We start from the raw sequence: 13,649 nt of genomic DNA, 5'->3' as shown, positions 1-13,649 counted from the left end.
TCACAACCCACTTTGTGGTTCCAACCCACAGTTTGAGAACTGCTGTGCTATTCAAATCTTGTGCCGAATTATTAGTTTCCTTATGGGCTTTTCTGTGGAGCTCATCACTGTGTCCAAGTGCTTCACAAACATTAATTTATCTTCACAACGCCCCTGTGATGTGAAGGAGTAATATTATCTCCATTGTACAGATAAGGGGCTGAGGCACAAAGAGATTAAGGTCAAAAACATCCTCTAATTTTGGGTGCCCAATACAAGATGGCTAGGACCTGATTTTTCAGAGATCTTAGCATTATATAATACTTTGTATGTTCAAAGTGCAGCTCCCATTGACTTCAGTTGCCACTGTGAGCGCTCAGCACTTCTGCAAACCAAACCTCAGGCTATCAAGGGGGACACCCAGAAAATGAGAAACACACAATTAATGACCAGCTGTGAGAAAATTGGTTTGTATGACTTGCCTGGCATCACACAGGAATTCTATGGCAGAGGCAGGGATAGACTTGAATTCTCCAGCCCAGCATTCAGCTGCCTTAACCATGAGACCATCCTTATTCTTCCTGCATTCGCCTGCCTCCTTTCCTACTTGTGCAACAAATGAGGCAGGGATCTTACAGTCAACTATGCTACCTTGATTCATCTCCAAAGCAGGTCCAGCTTGTGGACTGCAAGAGGCATGGGTCCTGTGGAAAAAAATAGTATTATGTGATTTAAGACTGTATCATAATGTTTACAAACAAGGCCAAATTAAGGTTGGACAGGTAACCTTAATTCTGGCATTTCTTAAACTTTAGTGCTTAATGTCGCAATTTCAATTACATTTTTTCAACATAAGAAATTATACAAAAACTAAGTTTTTAAAAAACAACCCGAAACCCGAAATCACATCATATTGATACCCAAATGGCATTATACTGACACCCACATGGGTCATTAACAGGGTTGCAACATTTAGCCCACCTTACAGACCTCTATCATTTGAGCTAACAGAGTAACTTATAACAATAGTAAGAAGTCATCCTCTCTGTGGACCAGCAATAGAGGGGGATGTGACACACTTTACCATTGGGTCTGAGAGCTGTTTGCTGACAGCAGAGGAATGATGAGACTCTGAAATCGTGGATTCCATTTCAGGCTCTGGAGAGGAATGGCTCAAGTGGTCCCAGACCCTTCTGTCTGTCCCTGCCTTACCCTACAAACTTGACCCCTTCTACCTAAACCATTCCTATCACCTTTCCAATCCCAGATTCCCCTTTGATGCTCCCTCACCGTTCCCAGTCTCCCGCCCCTCTTCCCCACACACACACCAGGACTCCTTGCTCAGCCAGTCTCGGTGTTCCTCCCCATCCCAGCTCCTCATCCAATCTGTTTTTTCCCATCTTTCTGGCCTCCAGTCATCTCCCCACTCTCTGGGCTTCTTATTCAAATCTCAGTCTCTGTCCCCCACCTCGCTCCCTTGTCCCAGTTTCTTCTCCCAGCCAGTCTCAGTTCTCCCCACAACCCTCGCTCCTTGTCAAATCTGTTTCCACACACACTCCCACTGCTTCCTAGGCCCAGTCTCTTTGTCCAGCTGTTCCCAGCCTCCCCATTCCTCATTCAGTCTCAGTGCTCCCTCCCTCTCCAGCCATCTGGCTTTGAGTCTCTCCCCATCTCACACACAGTCTCCTTGCCCAACCCGTTTCAGCCTTTGTGTTTTGTCAACTTCAATCGCCTTCACCCATCCCCAAGTCCAGTCCCAGTGTCACCTGGCTTCTTCTGCCAGTCTAGTCCTTTCCTTCCCCCGGTCCTTCCCTTGTCCCCTCTGCATTTGAGTCAGGCAGCTTCCTCCTTTGTGCTACGTGGGTGCCAGCAGGAAATCACTGAGAGAGCAGGAGAGTCAAGATCTTTGCTCTCAGTTCCAGTGCCTGAACCCACCCCAGAACATCTGGAAGCAGCAACTGTAAGGGAAGTCTTGCATTGCCCCTATAGCCCTAGGGTGGAGCATGCTCAGTCAGTCTGTGAGGATGGTGCATGTGCATTCTGGTCAGCTGCACAGTGAGGAAATTTGGAAATTTTAGCAGTTGAACTTTAAAAATCTCTATTGAGCATACGTGAGCCAGTATTTTTAAGAGACTTAGAATTTGGCCAAATTTAGATGGGTTATCACAGGAAAATCAAAAGACGTGTCCCTCACAAAATGGCTACCCTCTTCCCCCACTCCCAGCCAGATCTAGAGTCCCTCATGAAAACATGAGGGCAATATAACTTATCAGAGAAAAGGTTGCCTCCTTTTTCAATGTCAAAACATTTTTCCTTCTTCATGTTCTCAGAAACAGTTGAAACTTCAGATAAAACTTCCCAATAAAATTCAACCTGAGGCAGGTATTGAGTCTGGAAAATTTCAGCCCAATTGGATAAAGTTTGACAAAATTATGAATAACTGAAAACATGGTTTTATAATGGGAAGTATCAGACAACCTTAAAAATTGCTTATTTTTATGGGCCTACCTATAGCTGGAGGGACAGTAAGAGTTGGTAGCATAGTTTTAGCCACTCAGGACCCCAAACCTGTCACTAAGGAGGTGTGATTGTTCCCAAGTTACATTAAATCAAATAGCTTCACAGAGCATTTATTAACCAGCAGAAAAAATAAAGCATCCTACTCTTTTAAGGACACCATATACCCACAACTGGGAATTCTCCGCCCTAATCAAGGGTAAAGGTACCTGTCAAGATTTCCCTTAACCGGATCCAAAATAAAAGGACAAAATAGTTTTTCACTTACTGTTTTCCCCACAGGATAGGACAGTTTTCTCCTGGGATCAAGATTTTCTGTACAGCATATTTTTCATGAGAGTTTTGTTCCAGTCCAGGAGCCTCCTAAACCTCTTTTTCTTCCCAAAAAGGAATAAATCCATGTACTAATACCTTCTGTTTATTTCTTCCTGTTCTAATGAGCCCCAGCTGGAGGATCCACCCTTCATAACTGGTTTCAGAGAAGCAGCCGTGTCAGTCTGTATTCGCAAAAAGAATAAAAGAATAAACGGAGACAAATCAGATGTCAAGAATTATAACATTCATAAACCAGTCGGAGAACACTTCAATCTCTCTGGTCACACGATTACAGACATGAAAGTTGCGATATTATAACAGAAAAACTTCAAAACTAGACTCCAGCGAGAGACTGTTGAATTGGAATTCATTTGCAAATTGGATACAATTAACTTAGGCTTGAATAGAGACTGGGAATGGTTAAATCATTATGCAAGGTAACCTATTTCCCCTAGTTTTTTCCTACCACCCCCCCACTGTTCCTCAGACGTTCTTGTTAAACCCTGGATTTGTGCTGGAAATGGCCCACCTTGATTATCATACACATTGTAAGGAGAAAAAGAGTACTTGTGGCACCTTAGAGACTAACCAATTTAAATAAATAAATAAATTGGTTAGTCTCTAAGGTGCCACAAGTACTCCTTTTCTTTTTGCGAATACAGACTAACACGGCTGTTACTCTGAAACCTGTCATTGTAAGGTGAGTGATCACTTTAGATAAGCTATTACCAGCAGGAGAGTGGGGTGGGGGGAGAGAAAATCTTTTGAAGTGATAAACTCCCATTTTTTCATGGTCTGTGTTTATAAAACATCCTCACTGCATTTTCCACTTTATGCATCAGATGAAGTGAGCTGTATCTCACGAAAGCTTATGCTCAAATAAATTGGTTAGTCTCTAAGGTGCCACAAGTACTCCTTTTCTTTTTCCTTCATAACTGGAAGCCCAGACAGTTTCTTTGGTGTGAGGAAGGCCCCTCTCTCATTTCCTCCACTTCAGGCTGTGAATCTTTTCCTTGCCTGTTTGGATTTGGAGTCATTCCATCTTGGAAAAAAATAATTCTGTTTCTTGCAGTATTTTCTCAAGACATAGTAGGAAATAACTTGTTACCTTGCATATAAAGGTATTTCAGGGAGCCTAATGATCAGTAACATCAAAACTGCTGCTTTTATTAATCAAAAGGTAAGCTAAAGAATAAATTTTGTTCCTAATGTATTAGAATTGCCTGAATTTCTGGTAAATTTAAAACAATGTATGCATTGAATGTTATGACTATCATCTCTAGCAACCAAGTAAGTGGCTCTTTTGTGCTTAGACACATTAGGAATTGAAAATATATATGTTCAGCTAGAAAAGTTACAGATACCTGGTATAGAAGGATACTCTCATTCACCAACAAGTAAAAAACAATCTGCAACTTAACTTGGAAAACTTTTGTTTGATTTACACATTACACCCCATTTCCTGATTCTGCTTTCACACCTGTTTTACACTAGTCCGTCCCCATTGACGTAAGTGGAATTAATTCTGAATGACATTGGTATAACAGAAATAGGAATCAGTTCCATCACCTTTGCTTTATGTAAACGTTGACATCATTTTATGTATATTTCTTAATGCAAGAGAGTCTTGAGTCCTGGCACCAAAGGATACATTCACTGGCCTTACTTCAGTTACAAATAGAAAACTGATATAATCGTGGCCATAAGGTGGAGCTGTTTCTATATTTTATGGGTTTTTTATGACAAAATATAGGGTGAAATCAAGTTTAAAATAAAAGAATTGCAGTTTCAAAGTAGTTTAAAAATTTTTACATTTATTTGAAATATATTTTCTGGAAGGGACGCTGTGAAGGCTGGTTGGCCTGAAAGTTGACCTACCAGCTTTTTATTGATGCATAAAAATAGTTAAACTCTACAAAACAGTATACTGGCAAAATTGAACATCAGTTTAGGCTATTCAAAAACCTACATAATGATTAGAAATAGCAGACTCCATTTCTTTAAACTTGAACAACTGAGTGAACATAAAGAAAAGGAGTACTTGTGGCATCTTAGAGACTAACACATTTATTTGAGCATAAGCTTTCGTGAGCTACAGCTTATGCTCAAATAAATTTGTTAGTCTCTAAGGTGCCACAAGTACTCCTTTTCTTTTTGCGAATACAGACTAACACAGCTGCTACTCTGAAACCTGAGTGAACATAGTACCTATTTACTTATTTATTTACTAAGATATATTAAGAGCATCCTTTCAAGCTCTGTGCACATATACAAACAAAAGGATAAATAAAACCAAAACCTCCATCACCCAAAGACACTAAATGATATAGCACATTTTAATAGCACACTTAGCTCATTTAATAAGTTAAGTCCTAATGCAACCACCACCACTAAATAATAATTTGCACTCAACCATTCCCAACCGCATCCTTCAACCCACTCTTCCCTGAAAAGCCTGGGGAAATAGATGAGCGTCTGCAGCAGGCTCTGAAGGCCAAATAATCTGGCCTTTGTCAGAGTAGGTGGGAGGTGAGTTAGAGTCAAAGGCCTGTCATAGAGATGGAGCTGTTAGCTTGAGCATCTTTGCAGATGTTCACGGTGTGCTTCAGTATTACCTGAAGAGACAGGTGGTCCCTCTGATAGTCTGGACCCAAACCATTGAGCATTTTACAGGTGAAAAAACACTTAAAATTCTACGTGGAAACTAGTTGGAAGCCAGTACAGATCTCAGACTGTTAGTATAATGTTCTCTGTGCTTGTAGCACCACTTAATATGCAGACATCTATGTGCCACACCAATTTATGTTTCCAAATACCTTAAAGTGTAGCCCCATTGACAGTACATTTGAATAATCTAATCTTGAAGTGATGAGGGATGCATAGTCCTCAGAATCAAAATCTCTTTGGGGTTATTGTTTCATCCAGTCTAATTGCAGATTCAAGTGTCAAACAGGAACTGATTTACTGTATGTTATAAAGATTACTTTTTAAACTAGAAGTACAAGAAATACCACTTTTACAAATATTGAAAGCTTAGATACTGCTCCAGTATCACAGTAATGAGCAGATAGATGCCTATGTGAGGAAGTGGAAATTTTTTGTAATATGTTTATGATTCCTATATGTGCCTCAGTTTCCCTCTGTACTTTGCATTCCCACCCAGTGATGGGCAAAAGGGTTAACACTGCTCTTGGAACAGCACAGGAGATATGAAGTGTATGTGTCACTTCCTTATCTGGGTGAAATGTCTGGGTTGTTAAGGTACTGGTTGAAATTAACCCAGATCAACAGAGGGTCCAGAAAGTGAATGATCTACATTCAACAGTGAGAAGCAGTGGCAGGCGGGGGTTGTGAACTCAGGTTTGACTGCTCTCACCTGCGGTGAGAAAAGAGAGAGAGAGACGGACAGAGATGGAGTCCATTTGCACTAGCTTAGATGGTTTGGACTATGGCTAACCTTTGCCTGTCTTTGCAAACCTATGGACTTGCAGATTCTGTAGGCTGCCTGCTGTCTCTGGAAATATTCGCTGGGAGTTGAAGGGGTACAGTACACGCCTTCCATTGGAGTCTGGCGTGGCTGGATGTGCTGCAGGGAGCCAAGGAGAAAGACAGGGTTTGCAGTGCCTGAAGGCCCAGTCTTGGAGGTTAGGGACCTGCCCCTGCAGAACCATGTGGGTCCTCAGGGCCTGGCACACTGAAGGAATCACTCCCAAGGGACTGGTTACAAGCTGAGCATTCACCAGATCCTGTGGATCCATGACAGCATGCCTAGAGACTGAGAGATTGTGAATCGTACAGGAGTTATCAGAAAGACCCCGTATCTTTGATACCAGTAGATTTTTCCATGTTGTGGATTTGGATTTTCTCTGCCTATGAGAGAGAGCAGTTTAACACTCCTAGGGCATATGTAGAGTGCAATTTGGAGCTTTGTGCCAAAATGATATTAAAAATTTAACAGACAGAAAGAAAAGTAACAGAGTAGATGAGAAGCAGCAAAATGCTATGTCTGTGAAAGGAAGCAAAAAATACCCTTAGGTGAAGCAGAGAGAGGGTAGTCAGTGAAAGGGAAGAGAGAAGTGTACGGAGTGCTGGTCTGTAGTTGACAGGTAAAACAGCTCAGACAATACAATCTTAAGGTATATTATATTCTTGATTCCCTAAATATGCACACAGTAATTTTATTGAACAGGTTGAGATATATTGTATATATGTTTTATGTATAAACAGTGAGTTTAGATACTGTATGTAATAAGTGAAAGATAAGGTGCTTTTACAGACTTATTAACTGAGCAAAATAGAGGGACTATTACCTTGTTGTGACCTAAGTGATTGTGATTTAAGTATTATATTAAGAGATTTCTGTGCAACAATCATTCTAAGGACTGGTGTGAGCGTTAATGCTATAAATGTGTCACATGCGCTTGCATGCTTGCAAATGTTCATGGTCTGTTTTTAGGATGTTAATATGGTTACTTCTCTGTGATATTTTCATCCAGGGACAGCTTCCAGTATCTCCTAGTGTTGATGTTGATGAGAATGAAATTTCTTCCCATGAAGCTACGTTTCCGATTTTAGTAGACCAGTCAAATATACAAGTGGAAGGTAAACAAACATACTTTTAAAGTGATTTTTTTCTACTTTTTAACCTTCCAGGGTAACTACTAACTATGGTATGCAATCTGTTGCTTAAATCAGCCTCAGTACCAGATGATGGGAGGATAGCTATTGTAACGCCTATTTTAAAAATGTCCCCAGCAATGTTCCCTCTAATTTTTAACAGGCCGTGTGCGCAAAAAATTTCATCTGTGCCACCGCCAAAGGAAAAAAAAAAGACGGAGTGCCGCCATCGAAGCAAAAAAAAAAAAAAGCCAAAGCTGGAGTGCACGGTGTTTCTCTGTGTGTGCGGGGTTTAAGATCTATGTGCACACGCGCACAGCTTAGGGGAAACAGTGGTCCCCAGAGGTGATCCTGGCAATTACAGGCCTAACTTCCATAACATGCAAATTGTTTAGACTACAGTAAAGAATAAATTTATCAGACACAGTGATAAACACAGTGTGTTTGAGAAGAGTCAGTAGCTCTTTTGTAAAGGGAAATCATGCCTCACCAATATATTAGAATTCTTTGGCCAGTCAGTAAAGATGGACAAGGGTGATCCAGTCAATATAGTACACTTGGACATTCAGAAAGTCTTACAGACAAGGTCCCTCATGAAAGGCTCTGAAACAAACTTAGCAGTCATGTGATAAGAGGGAAGGTCCTCTCATGGCTCAGAAACTGGTAAAACGATAGGAAACAAAGGGTAGGACTAAATGGTCAGTTTTCACAATGGAGAGAGGTAAATAGTGGGGTCCCCCAAGGATCTATACTGGTACTTGTGCTGTTCAGTCTATTCATAAATGATCTGGAAAAAGAGGTGAACAGTGAGGTGGCAAAATTTAAGGACAATACAAAATTATTCACAATAGTTAAGTCCAAAACTGACTGCGAAGTTACAAAGGGGTCTCGCTAAACTGGGTGACAAAATGGCAGATGAAATTCAGTGTTGATAAATGCAAGTAAATAAATAATCCTAACTATACATACAGAATGATGGGGTCTAAATTAGTTATTACGACTCAAGAAAGAAATCTTGGATAGTTCTCTGAAAACATCTGCTCAATGTGCAGCAGCAGTCTAAAAAGCTAACAATGTTAGGAGCCATTAGGAAAGGGCTCGATAATAAGATAGAAAATATAATGTCACTATATAAATCCATGGTATACCAACACCTTGAACACTGTGTGCAATTCTGGTCACCTCATCTCAAAAAAGATACATTAGAATTAGAAAAAGTGAGAGAAGTACAACAAAAATGATTAGAGGTATGGAACAGCTTTGAGGATTGGGACTGTTCATTTTACAAAATAGATGACTAAGCAGGGATATGATAGAGGTCTATAAAATCATGAATGGTGTGGAGAAAGTGAATAGGGATGTGTTATTTACCACTTCAACTATCACAAGAATTAGGGGTCACCTGAGGAAATTGATAGGTAGCAAGTTAAAAAAAAAACATAAGGAAGTACTTCTTCAAACAATGCACAGTCAACCTGTGGAACTCATTGCCATGGGATGTTCTGAAGGCCAAAACTATAACTGGGTTCAAAAAAGAATTAGACAAGTTCATGGAAGATAGGTCCATCAATGGCTATTAGCAAAGATTGTCAGGGACGCAACTCCATGCTCTGGGTGTCCCTAAACCTCCAACTGCCAGAAGCTGGTCCTGGATGTCAGGGGATGAATCATTCAAAATTGCCCCATTGTGTTCATTCCCTCTGAAGCATCTGGCAGTGATCAGAGGTAGGATTCTGGCCTAGATGGACTGATCTGACCAGTATGGCTGTTCTTTGTCTTCAGTAAGGCCAGGATCTTTATCCAAAACTTTGCCTTCATACAAATTTGTATGATCTGAAACTACCTATTATGTGTCAGTCCTTTTATGCAGCCCTACTAAATAGCCATCCCCAAAGACTTCAGTAAAGCCTTTATTACTTTACTGTCTTCTTTATTTCTCCTATCATTAACATTTTTCTGCCCACTGAAGAGCTTTCAGTTTTAAAGCCTACTATTTCAGTGACTGTTTAGGTTATGTGACTCCTTATTTTATTTACTGATATTGAGAAATCTGTATTCCTACAACAGCAGTCTAATCAGCTCTTTAGAAAGAGCTGAGCCAGTCACCCAATTGGCAAGAAACCTGTTTCTCAGTAATAACCCTACTTAGAATATCAACTGCTGTGGACATCAGGATTCATTAAGCCATGACTGCTCTAATACTAAATCAGAATGCTATATTGAAGCAGGTGGATGTCTTTTTGTGAACTGTTCAAATCTGAAACATTTGCTTCTGAATTTTTCTGTTGTCCAGGGTCTCCTGGACAAGGTTGTACATGATGGGTGAAATCCTGGCCCCCTTGAAGTCAATGTATTACCATTGGCTTTAAAGAATCAAGAATTCACCCTAAAGTTGTAGGCATGTTAATATCAGTAACTTTTTCACACATTTCATTTAATCAATCAGGTCCTTGTGACTTGTAGGACTTGCAGTCTCCAGTGGATCCCAGGGCTTTGTTGTATTGCTGTTGCATGTGTGCTCAGTCCCACGGAAGTCAATAGGAGTCATGTGTGTTCAGCAGTAACAGGAAAGAGCCACCAGAGTTTAATTTTCTCTTGCTCCTCGTGCAGAAAAAATAAGATTTTGGTGTAAGTTTGTATGTTTTTCTGTGGGAGCAGAGTCAAAGGAGTATTCGTTTGGAGGTCAGGACTGATAACACACAAAATGTATTTTGCAGTAGTTTGTATTCCACTGCTGCTCTATGATTGAGCAAACATTAATGTCAAGAGTTTCTTTGTATCTGCATTTCTTACAAGAAAATGTATTTCTAGTTATAAAATAGATGTTGGAAGATATATGTCTAATACTGGAGTTTGTGTTTACAGTAGTATTATTTGTACATTCTCCCTATCATACATAAGGGATTCCCATAGAAGTTATATGCAGGAATCAGAGGTAAAATCTTCCCTACATTTGAAACTGAAGCAGTTTTAACTTGTATATACCAAACATGCTCTGTTTTCATTTGATATCTTTTTGTTCAATGTTCCCATTTAGCATCTTATAAAATAAGTTTTTTAGGGGGAATTTAAGTACTTAGGAAGAGAAGGGACTAACAGCACTTTCTTGAGCTAGCCATATTATTGTCAGTTGATATTATAATATTATAATGTTGATATTATAATAAAATGTCTGGATTATAATGGCAGAGGAGTTAAATTATCTAATCTGTGCACTCATTTGGGAATATTTGCTTAATGTGGCCTGCAGTAGGTTTGCATTTCCCTATAGTCTTATGATTTATGGACTTGTAAAGATTTTTGTTTTGAATTGATTCAAAGACCATCTTTTTTTTTTCCTTAACAGAAGATGAACCTCCTGTTTTGAATGTAAAGGTAAGAGTTTGGTGAAGGTATTGATTACAATGCATTTTGAAAAAAAGTGTCATCCGTGATTGATGATTAAGAATTGCTCTGATGAGAATTATTTTGTTGTCACCAGGGAGCCTTTTACAATTGACCTACAGGTTAATTGTGATAATCATTTATTTTGAAAGATCCCAAAGCACATTATATGGACGGTCTCTATATAGGGATCATTCACCCTTTAGTGAAATGCAACCACTGTTGAGGTGGAGCACAACAGCAATGCAGGATGCAGAAACACTACATAACAGATTCAGACAAGCACTGAGGAAGAAATAAGTGAAAATGCAAGGGGAATTTAGGGAGGTAGCATATAAAAACAAGAGACGCATGTAAGTGGTAAAGTTCAGAATCTGTTCCAAGCTTCAACAAGGTTAAGGGGATTTGGTGTTCCAGTTGGGCCATCCCTAATACTAACCTGAGCTATATTTTGGCCAGGACACTGGGTTTAACAATTCCTACTCTTGTGGAAAGTAATGTAGGCTCAATGTCCCATAATTACCTTGCTGGGACATTGGTTTACTACCAGTGGAGGAAGTGAGTGCCCCATCAAACCTCCAGTGTTATAATTTCTTCTTTGGGTGCTTGTCTGTATATATTCCACCCCGTGCACTTGAGATTGGATTCATTTAGCCAGCAGTTTCGTTGGCAGTTACGATTGTGCTTTGAGTGTCCACATGTCTCCAGCTGAGTGCGCAAAAGATGGGGCAACCCCAGCCACCTTTCAGTCCCTTCTCACCACCACTGGCTATACAAGTCAGAACTGGCAGGGTCCGAGTTTCTTCATTCACTGTGCTGACTATTCTTTGTTATGTAAACAGTAAATATGGGTACTTAGCAGTTAATCAGTCGTTAGTGCTACACAGTAATTCACTCCTTTGTTTACCTGTGAGTTAGGCCCTGTTGCGGGGTACATCATTATGACTGAACACAAATCTCCAGGTTTTAAAAATTGTCCTTCATATTAGGCTGAAATGCCTCTCAATGATGAGCACACCATTTGTTGATTGTGTCTGGGTGAGAGGCACATTGCAAAAAGATGTGCTCTCTGTAAATTATTTTCTAAAAGAACCCAAAGAGCTAGGAAATCTTATCTGAAAATGCTCCTGCTGAAAAGGTCAGTGCATCCTGCGGAAGTGTCAGGAGTAAGGTCCTGCAGCAGTGTCTTCCGTCAGTCTACCAGGTCAGCCAGGCTGCCTGATGGACATTCCTGCTTGATTGACTGAGGAACCTAGCAAGCCGGTTCTTAAGCCAGCAGCAGTTCTCTGGCTGTTGAACGCACATGTCTGTGGATTCTCTGCCTCCCTCTGCTTACCTCATTCCAAGACCTGCTCCTGCTCTGCTCCTCCACTTCTTGAGCCTAGACCTTGCCATGCTCCCAACCTCACTTCAGCCTAGACCTGCAGTGACATTCCCCAGGGTACAATCTGGACTGCTGAATAGCTGCATCTCCTGAGTTCTCCAACCTGGGATATATTTTACACTGCTTTATTGGTGAACAGCCACCCCTGGCCAGTTAACACACAGCCTCCAGCGTGTAACTAGCTCCCAGCTGCACAGTATTAAGTGTTACTGGCTAGCCACTCATGAATTACACTGCAGAAGAAGAGCAGCAGATTCTCTAGTCTCAGATTTTCCACCAGAAATGTGCATCTTGTGTTGTCCGGCACCTTACTGAACAATGCAAGCTCATATAAAGTCCATCATGTCATCAACAGAAAATGATATGCACCAGCTGTTATCCCAAATTGAGTTTCCCAATCTGAACACACTGGTTTGATAAAACAGTGAAACACGTTTATTAAGTACAGAAAGAAAAGAAAGATTTTAAGTGACTACAAGTAATGAAGTACAAAAGTCAGGATTGCTTACAACAGAAATAAAAGATAAAATGTGAGCTAAATGCCTAACTTAACAAGCTAAGTACATTTAAAAGCAAAAAGATTTCTCTTACCATAAGCTTACAACAGTCTTTACTGGCTGAAAAGCCTCCCAGCCAGGACTCCCCCTCCCCCAAGTTCAGTTCTTTGAGCGTCGTTGATGTCACGAGCAGAGATGGAGGAGAGAGGTTAAGCATTTTTCTCCCCTCTTTAGAATTCAGTTTGTTGTGCTACAAACATCCTAGCTGAGTCCTGGTGACAAACAGTGCCTTGTGGATGTGAGGTTCGAACCATTATTCTGAGGAAATTCAAATTTCTTGTTCATGCCTTCCCCCACCAGAGAATTGTTGCATAACTAAGTGATAGCCCACTTGACTTTGTTGATACCTGTCTGGGGGTGCCAGTCTTTGTCTTTAAAGAATTGGTTTGGGCCTGCCTTTTGAACTCTGGAATGTGTTATAGCAATGTTATACAGTAGAAACTTATAACTTTACATACAATATTGATACACATGTTTAACCAGGACAATAACATGCAGCGGATGATGAATTTTTAAATGATGCCTCAGAAGGCATACTTTGTACAAAATTTATCATAGTCTTGTAAAAGTTGTGAACTTAATGGTATAGACTGTCACCTGCCCAGTACCCAGCCTTGTTCCAGTCTTGTCACTGCCTTGGAACCCACCCTGCTCCTGCCTTCCCTGACTCCAGCTAATCTGGTTCTGACCCTCAGCCCTAGTTCTGTCTCAACTCTTGGCTCTGGCATTTGAACTCTGGACTTTGGTTCTGACCTCCAGCTCCGATTCCTGGCTCTGACTCTACTTTGACCTTGGGCTGTGGCATTTGGATTCCAACCACTAGGCCTGGCCACTTGCGACCTCTTCCCGATAGGCAGCAGCTTCTGAGCACTCGTCATTTAAAAGTACTCCCATTG

At 40.6% G+C, this 13,649-nt stretch overlaps 1 protein-coding gene across 3 annotated transcripts in view; it reads left to right on the top strand.

The window, feature by feature from the left end:
* The window catches only part of CEP89 (centrosomal protein 89), a 131,710-nt gene that overhangs the window by 7,996 nt on the left and 110,065 nt on the right, over nt 1-13,649 (top strand). For all 3 annotated transcript variants that reach the window (XM_048870771.2, XM_048870770.2, XM_048870772.2), the window contains 2 exons: nt 7,308-7,413; nt 10,775-10,803. In XM_048870771.2, the coding sequence (XP_048726728.2) occupies nt 7,308-7,413; nt 10,775-10,803 (135 nt within the window). The remainder of the gene's footprint in view (nt 1-7,307; nt 7,414-10,774; nt 10,804-13,649) is intronic.

Source organism: Caretta caretta, chromosome 12 (genome assembly GCF_965140235.1).
Source record: "Caretta caretta isolate rCarCar2 chromosome 12, rCarCar1.hap1, whole genome shotgun sequence".
NCBI lineage: Eukaryota > Metazoa > Chordata > Testudines > Cheloniidae > Caretta > Caretta caretta.
Note: the sequence above shows the minus strand (reverse complement) of the source record. Positions and strands in the feature narration are given on the sequence as shown.